Raw genomic sequence first — 16,282 nt, 5'->3', positions numbered from 1 at the left:
GTGGGAGGCTGAACAGGTGTAGATTACCACACTCCGGAGGGTTACACGGGTGGTTACGGTTGAAGGAGAAGGAGGGTATGACGCCCGCCTGTCGGCATGAATGCCGTGCATGGCCAGTTATTAACAGCACAAATTATTAAGCACAAGTTATTAAGCACAACTTATTAAGAGCACAAATACCGGGTGGGTTCAGTATAGGAGAACCCATTGTGGCTAAGAAGGGTTGCCTCCCAACGCTCGTATGTCGGATCGGGATTGCTTCCAAGTCACTGCCTTTCACAGTATAGTACCATTAGTCATGTTTCGTAAAGACACTCGACAATAGATCACATTCACACTATCAATCAGGTGATAGAGAAATGCGCAGAATATAGCCAACCCCTATATATAGCCTTCATTGATTACGAGAAAGCATTCGACTCAGTGGAAACCTCAGTTGTCATGCAGGCATTGCGGAATCAGGGTGTGGAAGAGTGTTATGCGAAAATATTGGAAGATATTTAATAACGATTGCACAGCTACTATAGTTCTCCATAAAGTCAGCAATAAAATTCCAATACGGAAGGGTGTCAGGCAGGGAGACACGATCTCGCCAATGCTCTTCACTGCCTGCTTACAAAAGGTATTCCGGGGACTGGAATGGGAACAGTTGGGGATAAGAGTTAATGGAGAATACCTGAGTAATTTGCGATTCGCTGATGACATTGCCTTGCTAAGCCACTCAGGACAAGAACTGCAAAGCATGATCAATCAGTTAGACAGGCAGAGCAGAACGGTGGGGCTAAGAATTAACATGCAGAAAACCAAAGTAATGTTCAACAGCCTAGCAAGGGAACAGCAGTTCGCAATTGGTAGCGAGGTGCTGGAAGTAGTAAGAGAATATGTCTACTTAGGGCAGGTAGTGACCGCAGATCCGGAACTAGAAGAATAAGAATGGGGTGGAGCGCATATGGCAGGTTCTCTCAGATCATGAATGGTAGCTTACCAATATCCCTGAAGAGAAAAGTATACAACAGCTGTATCCTACCGGTACTCACCTATGGGGCAGAAACGTGGAGGCTAACAAAGAGGGTTCAGCTTAAGTTAAGAACAACGCAGCGAGCTATGGAAAGGAAAATGATAGGTGTAACGTTAAGAGATCGGAAGAGGGCGAAGTGGATGAGGGAACAAACGCGGGTTAATGACATCTTAGTTGAAATCAAGAGGAAGAAATGGGCTTGGGCAGGGCATGTAATGCGAAGGCAAGATAACCGCTGGTCCTTAAGGGTAACGGAGTGGATTCCAAGAGAAAGCAAACGTAGTAGGGGACGGCAGAAAGTTAGGTGGGCGGATGAGATTAAGAAGTTTGCGGGGATACAGTGGCGGCATCTGACAAACGACAGGGTTAATTGGAGAGACATGGGAGAGGCCTTTGCCCTGATGATGATGATGACCATTGGGGGCAAAAGTTACAGCATTCCGCTTAGCTGTCAACGAACGTATACGTAGGGCAAACGGACAGGTGCCTTAACTAGAGGCTTAGAGAACACGAGAGATCATGTGAACAACTTGCAAAATCCTGGAACCTGGCACCTCATTGCGTACACCGTAAATGCAAATCACTACCACGGTTATAGGTCAGGCTCGAAATAGACGGAAACGTGAAATTATCAAAGCTTTCGCAATGCATGTTGCTCCAGATAAGCTTGAAATAGACGGGAACGTGAAATTATCGCAGCTTCCGCAATGCATGTTGCTCCAGATAAGCAATGCGTCAGCTCGCCTTCGGTGATGTTAGGGGGAACTGAATTAACCTACCTCAAGAATAGTAATCTTCGCCTGTTGTATGCGCACGTGTTGATTGTTTTTTTCTTGTTTTTTTTTCCTTTTTATCCTTCATATCATTCCTGTCAGCGCCGTGCGCCATTCCCTCTTCTGTGTATGATATGACGTCAATATGTGTTTATAGTCATGTTTCTTCAGAGAATAAACCGTTGTTACAATTTGTCCTTTGTGTTCGTACCTTTCCGTATTCTGATAGCGCTCACCAGTACCTTCAAGAACGTATTTACAACTGGCCCCAGTAGTAGCTCTTCTGGCATACGGTAACACATGTGCACAGTGCATGATCGAAGGATAAATCATGCTTAGTAAGCATGCTGGCTGCTCGCTTACTGATAATCATGCCAATACGCAGCAGTCGGCTAGACTGCGTGAGCACTTATTAGGAATCATGCCAATTAGCGGGCTCACTTACAATAGGATGCACTAACAGTCACCCGTTTGCGATTCACACATCAATTAAGTAACCACTTTACAGTTTCTGATAACAGTATTTATTCGTAACAGATGAATTTAAGATACTTAGTTTTCTGATTCCATAACGGCGTCATTGACTTGTGTTCATTTGAAAAGTTTGGCAAGCCGATCCACCGTTCAGGTATACACGATAGCAAGGAGAAGGAAGCAGAAAGGCACAGGGGCGCGCCGGCTCGCGGCGCTTTATCCAGAAGAAGAAGAACCTTGACAGAACCATCAGGCCCGGCGGCGCCGACAGCGACCTGGGCCGCGTACACCTCCTGAAAAAGACTGGCCAAGAGGCAAGGCAAGAATATGTCGCTCCAGCGGTCGCCGCAACCCAAAAAACGCTCCTCAAATCCACCGCAAACCTCGCGCCGATCGCTCTCTACACTGGGGCCGAGCCCAAGCTACGAAGGCCCCAACCCGACCACCTATCTGCCCATGGGCTACTTCATGCACTACGCGACCGCGCCTGGCGACCAACCACCAGCCCACTCGCCGACGCCTGGCGACTCCGCCAAGACGGCCAGCACCAACCCGCACCCAGCAACGCTGCCGCCCTTCTTCAAGCCACCGCCGCCGCAGCCAGCTTTCCTGGGCCCAGCGCCTTTGCTGCTGAGCGCCTACCCCGCCATGGACCCCCGCTACGGGCCCTTAGAGGCCATGCCTGAGCAGAGGCTGAACAAGGCTCTGCTTGAACTCCTGAGCCGCGCCGCCGCTGCCTCCGCCGAAGAGGAGACCAACAAGAAGAGAGACCCGCCCTCCAAACCAGGTGGATGCTGTCGCATGGTCTTCTTCATGACCACGGTCGCCCTTGCGCTAGTCGCGGGGGGACTGTTTTCCTTCTACGTCGTGAGCGGCAAGCTCTCGGAGAGGGACCTGTCGTTCCTCAACCTCACTTTCTCCGTTAACCGCGAAGACAAGAGGAAGTTGGCCGCCGAGCCGAAAGAGGACCCAAGCCCTCGCACCACCACGCTGACCACACCAAAGGACAAAGCACCTGCCGCTGCAAGACCCGATGGCAAAGTGTTCTACCTGAATCCCAAGTGGACCGTGCCGGCAGAGGACACAGAAACGACTGCGAAGTTTAGACCAAAGATTCCTCGCTGCCACACGCCGTTCTGTCGCAGTATGACTGACCGCTTTAAAGCGAGCCTGAACTGGACTGTTTCACCTTGTGGAGACTTCTACGAATTCGTTTGCTCGTCGTGGAGAACAAAGAAAAAAGGAGCATTTTCGCAAGACTCTTTGTTTGCCGAAGAGGTCGAGAACACGCTGAAAGCTTCACTTTTGGACTTACCAGAGCAAGAGGACCAACCGTACAAAGCAGGTGAAAAGCAAGATTTCGCCGAGAACTCCACGTCACCACTTGCTTATGCACAGACGCTTATAGATCTGTGTATGCATGACAACAACAACAAAAGCGACAGAGAAAAACAGAAAGAACAGTCCGCTCACCTTCGGTCACTTTTGACCGCCGTTGGTTTGGAAAACTGGCCGTATCAGAACGATAGCGTCAGCAGAGCCGATCTATGGAGAACTGTCGTGCTTCTTTACCGACACCTTGGACTGACAACATTGGTTGCGGTGTCGGTTGAGAAAGACCCCGAAAACGATACGGCGCTTGTGATATCAATCGACGAGCCTGACATTGCAATCGGCTTGTTTGGCACGAAGGATGTGTTCTTGCCCAACTGGTATTCGCATGTGGTCCGAGGAACGATGAAGATGTTCAGTCCTTACAAGTACCTCAATCAGGCGGAGAAGGTTCTTGCATTCTCTGAAAAGCTTGCCGAGATCACCAGTACACGCGGCGAGAGGAACTACGTGGAAGAAGCCAAGATGACCACCGTCCACAACCTTCCATCTTACGCGCAGTTCCTTGGCTTACTCTTCGATGGCATAATCAGCGTGAACGAAAAGACAAGGCTGCTTGTGAAAAACATGCGTTACCTGAAGGCACTCAGGACAGTAATCCACATGACAGAAAACCACGATCTGCTGAATTACTTGGGCTTTAGAGCCGTCCTTCACGTCTCGCCGCTCATGTTCAGCGAAGCCTTCGTCGAACTGGCATCTGTACGGATGCGCCAGTTGACCGGACACAAGAAGTTAGAGTGGCCCAGATGGAAGGCTTGCTTGAGGATGTTGGAAGACGCGATACCCTTCGTTTACCAGCGGGCGTTCTTCAAGGCCACAGATAAGTTGCTCAGCATTGAGCGGGTCACCGCGCTGTTGAACGATCTGAAGAGTACCGTGCTTCTGGCAGTGAGCAACTTCACCTGGATGGACGCCGCTGACAAGATAAAGGCTAGAAACATCCTTTCAGACGTTGGATTCGAAGTGTTCTACCCGTCCTGGATCAGAGAGGATAGTGGACAGGCATTCAGCTCGCTACTTCCAGCCCTGCCCAACGGCACCGATATAGAGCTCCTGAGTGTCTACTCGGACTTCGTCAGGAAGAACACAGAGCGCAGGCTGTTGACCATCGCGGACGCCAGCTTCGCACCCTACCCAGAGTGGAAGGGGTCCATCTTCGCTACGTACCCGAAATTCGACTACGAGACCCGCTCCGTGTATGTCCCAGTCGCGCTGTTTAACTTCAGTGTTCCGGACACTGACGCGGGGCTTCTATTCCAGACGCCACGAGTGGCGACTCGCATCATGACGGCTCTGGTCGCTTCGTTACACCGAAACTCGTACCCGCATCCAGGGCTGCCAGTGATGCCCAACCCCACGGAGACGTTGACGCGCACGACGAGATGCCTGCAGTCTCAGTACAGAATCATTTCCAACAATCTGCACGACGAGAAAGTCCGTTCCGTGGTCACCACAACCTACGACTTCCTGGACAACGTTGCTATGGAGCCCGCCGTGTCAGTGTTCTCAAAATATGTGGTTGAAAGCGGCGTCGCCGTACAGCAGGAAATGTTAAACCTTCCGCTCAACTCCAAACAGCTCTTCCACGTCCTTTACACGGCCGACATGTGCGAGAGTGGATCTTCGGAGCAGCTTAGGCAACAGTTCGCCGAGGATGCCATGACCCAGCCAAGGTTGAGAGTCGTGATTCCGCTCAGAAATACTCCATCTTTCGCTCAGGCATGGAACTGTAGTCCGGAAGAACCGATGAATCCAACGCAGAAGTGCAAACTTTTGACGTGATGCGAAGGGTCACTAACAGACTATTGACTTTTTCTTTTGTTTTCATAAAGTTTGTTGCTGGGTGCAGGCAGTAATCGGTTCACTGTCGTACAAAACAATGGCAGAAGCATACACCCTTTTTAAGAGGGCAGAGCTGGGAGGGTGGGGAGCAGAGAGGGCCATCATCATCTTCGCTTCGAGCCACTCTCTCTCCCCAACATCTCAGGCAGGGCTGTCGTTTGGAATGAACCCCCCCCCCCCCCCCCCCCCCTTTCGAAATAGTTGCGCATACTCAAATATGCGCTGCTTCAAAGACACGTGGCATCGATGGCACGTGGTCATGCAAGGGGCGGTTTTGTAAGCAGCACTTCATGGTGGGGCTTTAGGGGTGGTTTTATATTCGCAGTACATTTTTTTTAACGTTTAATCACAAAAAAAGGGGGGGGGGGGTGCATAAGGTTAATCAAAACATTTTTCGCCAGCGGAAAGGGACGAGAAATTTACTTCTACCTGTTAGAACCGCCCCTGGTTCCTGCGTAATTTCAGAATTGCAGCCTCGGAAGGCCGTATTTGTTTCTTTTTTTTTTTTTGTTCTCTTCTTGGCGCTGAATTGCGAGCATTGCGTTCCGCCTTTCTCACGAACACGTCTCTGCCGCGCGGAGCAAACGCGCCCAAAGCGGGCGCCTCAAAGGCAACACCAAAACCTGCACGGCGGGTATCGTTCTCGGCGCCGACGCCAGATGCCCTCACTGGTCAGGCGCGACCTCTTTCTTTTTTCTTCCTTTTTTTTCCTTCCCTCGCCTCGCGAGGATGTCCGTCGTTTTGATTGTTCCTCGCGATTTCAAAATGTAAAATTATTCGTTTGTTCCACGACGGGGGAGGAAGCGTCGGTAGCATGCCTGTCAGCAAGAAGTCTCGCTTAAAAGACCTCGGACCACTCGGATAGGCGGAGATGGCCACAGTAGCCAGGTGGGTAAACGAGAGCTTCCATTCTTTTGAACGGCCACTGGGGCCGCCGATCGTACGCTTGCTCCTCGACGCTGAGCCGCGCGCCGCATCGGGCAGCTTGGCCTGCGAACAGAGATATCTTTTCTCGCTAGTTAATGGCCTGATCGTCGCAACTAGAAGGAACAGTGCTTAGCTGTAGCGGCATCAACGTCGCGATCTGTTGTGCTGCGGATGCGGACGTGCTAATAGACACTGCCGCGTTAGGTCGATGACATCATTAGAAGCCACTCGCGAGCCGCGGGAGAGCGTATCAACCCCGTGCGCGCGCTTGGTAGCATCCGTGCGACCTGTTTATGACTTTGTCTCTTAATAGTACGCTTCCATCCGAAGAGTTTGACCCCAAAACATTTGTTCCAGGGACGTCAGTTCTGTCTCGCTCTCCTGTACAAAATCCCGCGCTCAGAAAGTGGGCGCTTCTATCTTTATTGGCATCGTTCCGTACGTTCTCATCCTCGGGGCGTTCAGTCGACGGGAAAGGTTCCAACTGTCGCGCGAAACAATCTTTTGAGACGAGTATGAACAGCCAGCTTTTGCACCGTGTTTTCTTCGCGTTAAGTAGGCCGACGCGCGGTTAGCGGCTGCGCGTAGCGGCCACTTCTCATACAAGTTTTACTGGTTTGCTAGGGGCTGGTATCTGTCCCCTTCGAGTGCGCGTGCTCATGCCGCTCAGTGCGTGCGTCATAAACATCCGGAGCGTGGCTTCGTCGGCACATTTTGTGTGCGCCAAAAACACTGTGAAAGTTTTGCTTAGCGCTTGGTTTGTGTTCGGCGCCGTTTCTTCACCGATGTCAACAAAACTGCCGCCTACTTGCGATAGATCGTACGGTGCAGTGCATCTTTGTACACGTAACGAACTGAAAGCGTGTTGATTCGTGTGTCGGTTCGTTCAATAGAAAGCGAGTAACGCTGTCGACGCAGGACTTTGTACGCTCGTAATCAGCTCCAGCGGGCGCGTCGTATTTCCGCCGCGCTAGAGTCAATGCACCACCATCTGCTCTGCTTCAGGCAGCGGGCCATGGCAGCTCGACGTTGCTCCGGGGGGAGGTTATGATTGGCTGCTGTAAAGAAGCTCGATCTTCTCCGTTGGGCCGCGCTCTTCGAACGTCACGAGATCGATAATGAATCTGCCGGTGTCGGCGCCCCGGCCGCTAGCTGCTGGGATGTTGTGTTTTGCTTCGCTTTGGAGGGAGGCGACGTGTGTAGTGTACCACGTAGCGCACCAGCTAGCGAGCGCTGCTGTGCTCTAGCTCTGCTCGCGCGGGCGGTTAGCTGGCTGAGCGGACCGTGACCCCGTTTCCTACATTGCGTGATGATAATGGAGCTCTCGGACCGGGCTGGTCGGGCTGGCCCTGCGGTTTAAACAAGGGCACCCGCCTCTGCTCTATCTTTTTTGTTTCATTTTTGTTTTGTTTCGTCTGCCGTCCTTCTCTTTAATATTTGACTGCGTAATCCGCTGTCCGGCGTCACGCAAGCCGGACCATCATTGTTTCAGCGTTCTTATAAGAAGGGACTTGGGTCGGGAATAAACGTTTGCGTGCGTTGTCGACGGCGCGCCTAGCTGCTCGTTGTTTATACACACAGGGGGGAGATAATCTCGTAATCAGTATATACGTCGGAGTGTCACGCTGAAAACGCCAACTCGCGTGTGTCTGCTCGCTCGTCGTCGGTCGTCGTGCTCAATAAAGAGAATGAACAAGCGATAAAGTAAAAACGAAGAAATTAGTGATGAAAAGTTGATGCTAAGATATAAGAAAGATAAATTATTAGAGCATGATATGGGGAGCCGATGGTCACAACGGTTAAAGGCAAGTCATGGAGCTGAGCACGTGGAGGCGATATTGTGAAATTTTCTATTTCATAAAGATGAGAACCGGAACGTCAAGCAGCCAACGCCAACGGCGTGCATAGACGAAAAAGCATATATCTTTCTAATCGCATCTGTCAATCTGTAACTAGTTTCGTTACCTTTTAGAATTTCATTTGGATAAATGTCGTTTTCTAGCGCACTGTTCAACGTTTTTATTCCGCTGCTATAGTGTGTGCGCGATCGTCAACTCCATTATCGGCTGTTTATGCCTTATTGCTTGATATTTCTGTCATGAAAAGCTCTCCGCTATCGTCCAAACAGAGGACGGCAGGTATAGGTGAGACCACCAGCTCACCCGTTTCAGTTCACGCCGTCAAAAATAGCCAGACAACAACAAAAAACGAATTACTCTTGGAATGAAATTCAACAAACATTTCAATTTTGCGCTCGGTCACTGAGCGTTGCTGTGTGCTTCGTGTACTTTTGTCCGCTATGCCGCTCGGTCTTGTGGCCTGAGGCGTGTTTGAAGAAAAGTTGAAGTTGGCGGTCACGTTTTATACGAAACACACGTTTAATTCGCAAGTTTAATTCAGCTTCAAAAGTTTGGAAGAATGAATATAACAGGCGAATGTTATAAGAAGTTCAGTTGATTTATGGCTCGTGTGACTAGCGATACTGAATCGTGTGGCACCTTTCTACGTGAAGACGTCATTTTATGATGTATCAGCTATAGCAGGTTATGACGCAGCAGCTGACGTTACAATACAGAAAGGAAAGCTTCCAGAACTTTCGACCTTCCCTGGCGGTCAAAGAAGCGTCGGTGGTGGCTCTGTACTTACTCCCAGAATGTTTTTTTTATTCTGTGGAAGCGAAAATGCACTTCGTGCTAGCATGCCTCGTTATAACGTTATAACCTCGTTATAACGTAATAACGGATATAACGAAGAAATGACAGTTCCCATTGGAAGCGATCGGTCAACACGGGCTATAACGAATTCGCTACGGACATAACGAAGTAATCACCGGACCCCTTCAACTTCGTTATAACGAGGTTAAACCGTATATATACGTGCACTGTATATATACGTGCGGACCGAGCGGCTTGTGTTTCCTAACTATGCAGGCGGCATGATCAAAAGCGAACCGCCAAACTCTCTCTCTCCCCCACACACGCGCATGCGCACACGCGCCTAGTCGGAGAACCGGGCAACATACACACACATACACGCATGGACTCGTTCACCCACGCCGCCGCTGCCAGGCGCTGGTTCGAGCACGTAGACGACGTAAACATATGATCATATAACCGATGGCGAACCTTTAAACTCTTTCCGCCGCCGCGGTAGGCAGCGTGTGTGAGTCACGCCGCGGGCGGCGTTTGTAAACACGACGGCCAACACGAGAAGGAAGCCGCACAGCGAACGACCACGTGCCCGGGACACGGACTCCTTTGCGTGCGTTCTGATGCGGTGAGTCCGTGGCTTCACGTGGCTGCCACTTTGTATGTGTATACTTACTATGCACTCTCCGGGGCCGGATTTTTTTCTTTTTCTCGAGCTGGTTTTCTCTTCGACTCCGCGTGTGCCGTATAAAGCAACGCGGCGGAGGGTAGGGATTTTCCGACGGAGGTTTCCCGGCGGTCGATATATCGGAACATCACCCTCCCAGGACGGTTAGGAACCAGGTCGAGTCGAGGTGGCTGGTTTTCGCTGAAAGAAATGGTCCGGATGCGCCTGGGTTCACTTGGTATAAGCAAGCGTAAAGGGGGTATAAGCCGCAACTTTGCCAGTTCAGTCTATGCCTATATACAGGGTGCCCCAGCTAACTTTAGCCTAGGGTTTAAAAATTTGCCGAGGCACTCTATAAGACGGCGAGACCAAATGCATGTTGCTGGCTGTTGTATGGAGCAAGTCACACTATTTTTGTATTGTGCTCAATTGCATAATTAGTCAATATTAATTAACCAAGTTCTCAAGCAGGGAAAATAGGCAAACAGTTCAAATCAGAAAGTTGTACAACGGTCCGCAAAACGAACTACTGAACAATTTCTAGCGTGCGTTGTTGGACGAGTCGGTTAGACATATCTTCAAAGTATACTGCGCGCACAAAAAACAAGGATTTGAAGGGAAACACAAAAAAAGCAGACTCGCGACTGAAATCATATTAAAGAAAACACATCTCATATGCCTGCAAGCGTCATATCTAGGACCACGCGCAGTTCAGATATCTTCCTTCTTTTTCATAAAGGTTGATCGAACGGTCACTTACACAGTCATCCCCACGCTTACTGACGAAGAAACGCCTCGGCAAGTCCACGTGCGACCTAATCTCTGCTTCATTAAATTTTTTTTTTTTGTTAGCAAAGCTAGGCATGGCTTGTCGCTCGTAGCTTCCGGGCAAGTGCCACAGTGTAGGGCTAAATTCGATCCTGTGTTTGTCTTCATTGAAAGCTGGTGTTCCCTTAAGGGGTCATTTAAACATCGGCCCGTCTGACCGATGTATGCCCTGCCACACGTTAGGGGAACCTCATATACTTCAATAAAACATGGTGCTGGGCTAGTTGGTAATGGCTAGTTGGTAAAGCTTCCCACCAAGTATGAACCTCATATACAACGCCTGTCCGACACCTGACATATGGGTTGGCATGACGCTTCACGCAGTCTTGCGTACTTTTTCCTTCGGACATAACAAGGGGGCATAATGAGGCCAATCTGCACGGTGCGAAAAGCACCACCGGCACAGAGTACCGCTTCGCCACATTTTTCAAATTGTGGGAAACCCTGTGATGGTAGGGCAGCACCGCTGGCCTTCTTTTCTCTGACTTGCCACCCTCCTGCGAGATGCGAGCCTCAATAATCAGGCCAATAGGTTGGTGAAAGCTGGTTTCCCGATTACTCTCATTGCTGCTGTGGCAGAGAAGCTCCTACGGAAGCTGAAAGTCAGACCGTGCCAGGACATCCTGTGAAGCCACGGCCGCTTGACGCAAAGCGCAAAGCCGTGGTGCAGCTGAGAGACCAACGTTGTCAGAGAGAGACCGTTCACAAATATGTGTCAGTGCTCTTTTCTCTTTCTTTTTTTCGCTTTTTGTTATTAAATCTGTGAACACACGCGTACGGTTTCCTCCTACTAAATGTCCGCTACGAACAACATTACTCAGCAGGCGGCGTTGAAAAAGACGCGGCAAGGGAACGTTCACGTTTCCTCGAAGTCAGCTGTGTAGCGAAACGACGACGAGATGCGCTATACCACCCCGAGGCTATCATTTTCGTTCTTAGTCGAGGACGGAGCGGCGACGCTGTCATTGACTCCGTCGCCTCGGTCATTTGGCGCCATTATGCCGCGTGTACCACGTCTGCGAGATGTGACCTTGTCTTCACTCCCGCTGCTTTTTCTAATCTTTTTTTTTTTTTTTTTTTGCTGGGTGCTTGTTTTGCGCCGCGTGTACCGTAGTTTAGCTTGTATTACCGGCACCGAAAATTAAACTGAAAAAACACAAAATTGGCCGAAAACAGGGGGCGCGGGTTACAAGTGGATTTTGGGAGAAGTTTGGCTTCATGGCAGTGCGCGCCGCACACCTTGGAGCGTCTCAGATCCCTATCGTCATAGACATGCTGTGGTGCCGATGCCTGGTCTCTGAGGCGTGGAGGTCGATCTCTGCTCACATCGCTCTCATGAGCTTCAAAAAGTGTTGCATTAGAAGAAGGCTTGATATGTCACAAGACACCTATGACACCTAAGATAGATTGTGCTCGTAGGCTGAGCATAACTGGAGATAAGCTTCTGACAACAGACATAGCACTCTTCGCACTGTTATGAAAGTGCATAGTCGTATTTTTCGGGGGCAGGCGTGCTGGTGAGGAATATTTTTTTCCTGTAGTGAGAGCTCACATTACGGCCGCAGTTTGTATGTAATGGCAGGTAGTACACGTGAAAATACGGTTAGTGCGAAAAGATGGCTCTTGTATTCGGAAATTGCTGCCTAGGCTTTCGGGGTTTTTTTGCCACACCGGGCGTGCGTGAGGGTACGTCCACTTGCTGAGACCATCACGGAGGAGTCAGCGCTGGCGCTCTTTGTAAGACTCGACTTATTAGAAGTTGAGGTCGTTGGCATGTGCTTGCTTGCCTTTGTGGTCACGTCGAGTGACACTGGGTTGCCACTTTCCTCCTGTCTCCTCTTTTGTTTCCTTCAAGCTGGCTTCTTTGCTTAATTGACTCCCAGAGCAGGGCAATCGTCCAGGAAGGTGTTCGTGCCTTTCCTGAAGATTGTGACCACCCCGTGACATTTACGGTAGAGACAGTTTCAGCTAATTTTTAAAATCTTTGTTCTCTGTTCTTACATAAGTGTGAACTAGTGTGCAATTAACCCTAGAGAATGTGTATGAGCACTGCGCTGTCTGAAACAACTAAATGAAAGGGTAAGGGGCAGTCGGTGAATGCTGCTGCAAACAAAACTTTTTTCGTGACCTCGAGCCTGTGTTATTTGCCCGAAAAGTGCTTGATATTTTTGTATACTAATTCTGCGATACCTATAAATAAATAAATAAATAAATAAATAAATAAATAAATAAATAAATAAATAAATAAATCCAGCAATCATTCCAGCAATAGGACATGCTCGTACGTCCATCAGACATCCCTATCGAGACGTCCGCGTTGGGACATTCAGCATACATCCGGTGGATATCTCAGCCAGGCTTTGGACGTAAGGACCTTAGTGGGATGTCTGCTGGACATAATTTGTCGTGTGGGATGCGCGGCTGATGGCAGGTATATCGGTTGCTTACTGTACGTTTGCTGTTTTGCAGAGTTTTTGGCTTCAGGAAAAGAGAACTGGCAGAAAGCAACGGGAGGATTAGCGACATGTAAAGTGGTTCGGGGGTCCTAAATCGCTTCATTAAGTGGGGCGACGGACTCGTCAAGCCGCCTATTGACGGCTTTTTTTCCGTCGTCCTCCATCTGTGTACTGTACATGATGGAAATAGTCTTCTCTCTCTCTCTCTTCTCTTGCGTGAGTAAACGAGAGGTGCGCTTTGAGAAAGCTGTGAATGCTGGAAGGCAAGCTGCATGCCAGGCTTAAATTAAAACCGGATTAAATCTATCCGAAGACGAGTGAAACTCGGCACGGTTCGTGGGCTAAGTGTCTTAAATAGACATTGTGGACAACTCTAGCCCAATGTTGTTCTCACAAAATGTTGATTCCCTCGCTCTGTTGACATTTGTCTGGCAGCAAAATACGCGTCTGTCAGCGAGAAAACTGGATTAAAAAAAACTTCCCGCTAGTCGATTGATACTCGTGACGTTCCTATCGAAAGGGACGCTTTGTTACCGCTTTGAGGTGAACGGCAGTGTAGCGTAACCTGTGGAATTCTTGCCTAAAAATCGATATCGACGCATGCATTTTAACTGCGAAATCGTCCGGTTATAGGAATGACACCTGTATTTCGTTTTTTTTTTTTTTGCACTTCTCTAGCTTGTTTGTGATTAGAACACATTGCCTTATCGATGAAGACCAACTTCAGTTTGTCGTCGGTGTCCGTTTTAAGTGCTGATGCGTGTATGGCAAGGCGAATGGATGATAGGTGACTTCGATCTATGGTCGTCCTCGCCGCACAATGCCGGAACAATTCCGTCGAATCTACCAAGATGGCGTCGCCTTCCATCTGGAGGTTTCTCGTGCGCTACACTTGCCACCGCACAAAGACACACGTGCGACAGTAAAACGTGGCGATCCAGGCCGAATTCCTCGTTGCTCAAGGAAGCTGAGCGAAAACAGGGTCTTCTCTCTATGCGCAGGCAGCTCACGGCATCTTGTTTTGTTTTCGTGAGCCCCTGAACATGCAGCTATTTTGTCAGGCGGGCTTTTATTCTCTTCTTCCTTTGTTATGACGTCAAGGTGTCTGGCCTGGGTGGGTCGCGCAACTTTTTTGTGTCAGCCTCGCAATGATTAAAGTTGTGCTCCTCCTACCGGTTGTGAGACAAGTACAGCCTTACTTGCTTTGCGCGGTGGAGCACTTGAAAGCCACGCTGTCTGTTTGGGCTTCGCCGGGCTGCAGGCCTTGAGGCGTTTTACGATGCTTGTGCTACAGTATAGCGTTGGAGAATGGCGCCTATTCCGTCCTCTGTTAGCTGTCAGTTCTTCTGACTAAGGACATTTTTTTATGGAACTTGGTTTTTCGCCCTAATCGACGTTCAGCTGGCGCCGGGCACCGGCAATGCATGCACGGTGAGCAGTTTCGTGCGCGTGAGGTTCTAGGTGAACGAACTTGTAGGTGCTCTGTGCGATGTGCGTGCTTCGAGTGTTTCGAACGTGTTGTGCCCCGATTGGTGTCCGATCTACGCAGGGGCGTCCTGTACGTGATGCCGCCCCTTGAACCATCGGCCCCCCCGTGGACGCCCAACCTGGTGCCGTCGTCGCCACCGCCTCCGCTGACGCCCGTCGCCTCGCCCAACGGCCGGCAGCCACACGATGGGGCCAAGGCCGCCCTCTGCCGGCAGCAGCAGAACGGCGGTGAGTGCCTGATACAGCGCCACCTACACTTCCTCTTCCTCCTTCCCGTTTAACCTGGCCACCGCTGAGCGCACGCCACGTTTCATGCACGTACTACGCCCTAAGCCAATAGGGAGTAAAATGGGAGTAACTTTCACCCTTTGGTCCTAGCTATCAATGGCTAGTCCGTGGGGAGACTATAGTGGACGATGTCGTTTGCACTTACTCTCTAAGGGAATATTGATTGCTCTTTTTAGGGACTAACTGGTTGTGACAACGCAGTCAGTCCCCATAGGACGAACCCCTCTAACCCTATTGTTCCTTTTTGATTTGGATTGTAGGCTGTGGGCGTTCACAGCTGTGCGCTCGCTTGTCGCTAGAGGTTCATAGCGGACAGAGAATACTCGGACATGGTTAAACACACATCGTTGTCTTAATTATTTATGCATATAGTATTTAAGCCGCCGCGGTGGCTCAGCGTGGTTATGGTGCTCGGCTGCTGACCCAAAAGACGCGGGTTCGATCCCGGCCGCGGCGGCTGGAATTTCTTTGGAGGAGAAATTCTAGAGGCCCGTGTACTGTGCGATGTCAGTGCACGTTAAAGAACCCCAGGTGGTCGAAATTTCCGGAGCCCTCAGTTGAGTTTGCGGGCCGCCGGGCAGCGGGCCATCTCCGTATCCCCCCGGACGCCGCCGACTTGATCCTTATCTTAAGATGTTTTAAGCGGCATAGCTCTTAAGCAGACAGAGGAAACGCTGGGGTCAAAGGGCTGCCGCCCCAAAAGGTAAAAGCAGCAATGGCAGCGAGGGGTGCCGGAAGGGGATCCGTTCCGCGGACAGTGCGTACGAGTCGCGGACCCCGGCTATTGTCGGGGTTAAGTTCAATGACCCTTCGACCGCGGCGTCGAACAGTGCGAAAGAAAACTTCAGGGACACTTGAGGGGGAAGCTTGCGTGGGAGGCAGCTGAGTGTAATTACGAATGGTCGTGAGGCCGGATGGAAGTGGTCATTCGGGTAACGAGTTGTGATTACTCTGCCCCTGGCCAGAGGGCTCAGATGCACCCTATAGTGTTTGGAGCCACAGCTGATGGAAGTGGTCATTCGGGTAACGAGTTGTGATTACTCTGCCTCTGGCCAGAGGGCTCAGATGCACCCTGTAGTGTTTGGAGCCACAGCTGATGGAAGTGGTGCTTGCGTGCTTTTGTGGTATTGTCAAAGTGTTTCACTGTGTGTGGAAAAGCGCAAAAGCGCTATCGGCTTCTTCAAAGGCATGCGGCCCTCGCCAGCAAACAAGCTCGTGGGTACCGGCGTGTCTCTGATTGGTTGTAAGAAGCCCATCTCTCATTGGTCACTAAGTTGGTCCCCAGAATGCTGGGGACACTTATTTAAGGAGGCGTTTTGGCGCCAAAGGAGAGACTTGGGCAGGGACTCTTGGTGGAGAGTCGGAATCGCGAGACGGACAGGGTCTAGCTTTGCGCTGGCCACGTTCCGAAGGACGAGGAGCCGCTACGTGTAGCGCGAGTTCAGTCGGCCAGGCAGGACAGGGTTTCGTAGGGGCGA

At 50.4% G+C, this 16,282-nt stretch overlaps 2 protein-coding genes across 3 annotated transcripts in view; both read left to right on the top strand.

Annotated features, from left to right (window-relative positions):
* Positions 1–2,592: 2,592 nt before the first annotated feature.
* On the top strand, positions 2,593–5,517 carry LOC149358436 (neprilysin-1-like). The gene has a single exon (XM_089568840.1). It carries the CDS (start codon positions 2,593–2,595, stop codon positions 5,440–5,442), a length of 2,850 nt encoding a protein of 949 aa, XP_089424966.1. The 3' UTR covers positions 5,443–5,517.
* Positions 5,518–6,199: 682 nt separating this feature from the next.
* Positions 6,200–16,282, top strand: part of LOC149358435 (protein SSUH2 homolog) — a 66,902-nt gene continuing 56,819 nt past the window's right edge. The window contains exons 1-2 of one of the 2 annotated variants that reach the window (XM_089570495.1): positions 6,200–6,390; positions 14,578–14,744. In XM_089570495.1, the coding sequence (XP_089426621.1) occupies positions 6,374–6,390; positions 14,578–14,744 (184 nt within the window). In that variant the 5' untranslated portion in view covers positions 6,200–6,373. Of the gene's footprint in view, positions 6,391–9,561; positions 9,706–14,577; positions 14,745–16,282 lie in introns of those variants that run through there. The other variant, XM_089570496.1, reaches the window with a different exon arrangement.

The sequence above is a fragment of the Amblyomma mixtum genome, chromosome 2 (assembly GCF_055824585.1).
Source record: "Amblyomma mixtum isolate Tamu chromosome 2, ASM5582458v1, whole genome shotgun sequence".
NCBI lineage: Eukaryota > Metazoa > Arthropoda > Arachnida > Ixodida > Ixodidae > Amblyomma > Amblyomma mixtum.
This window is presented reverse-complemented; position numbering and strand designations above follow the sequence as displayed.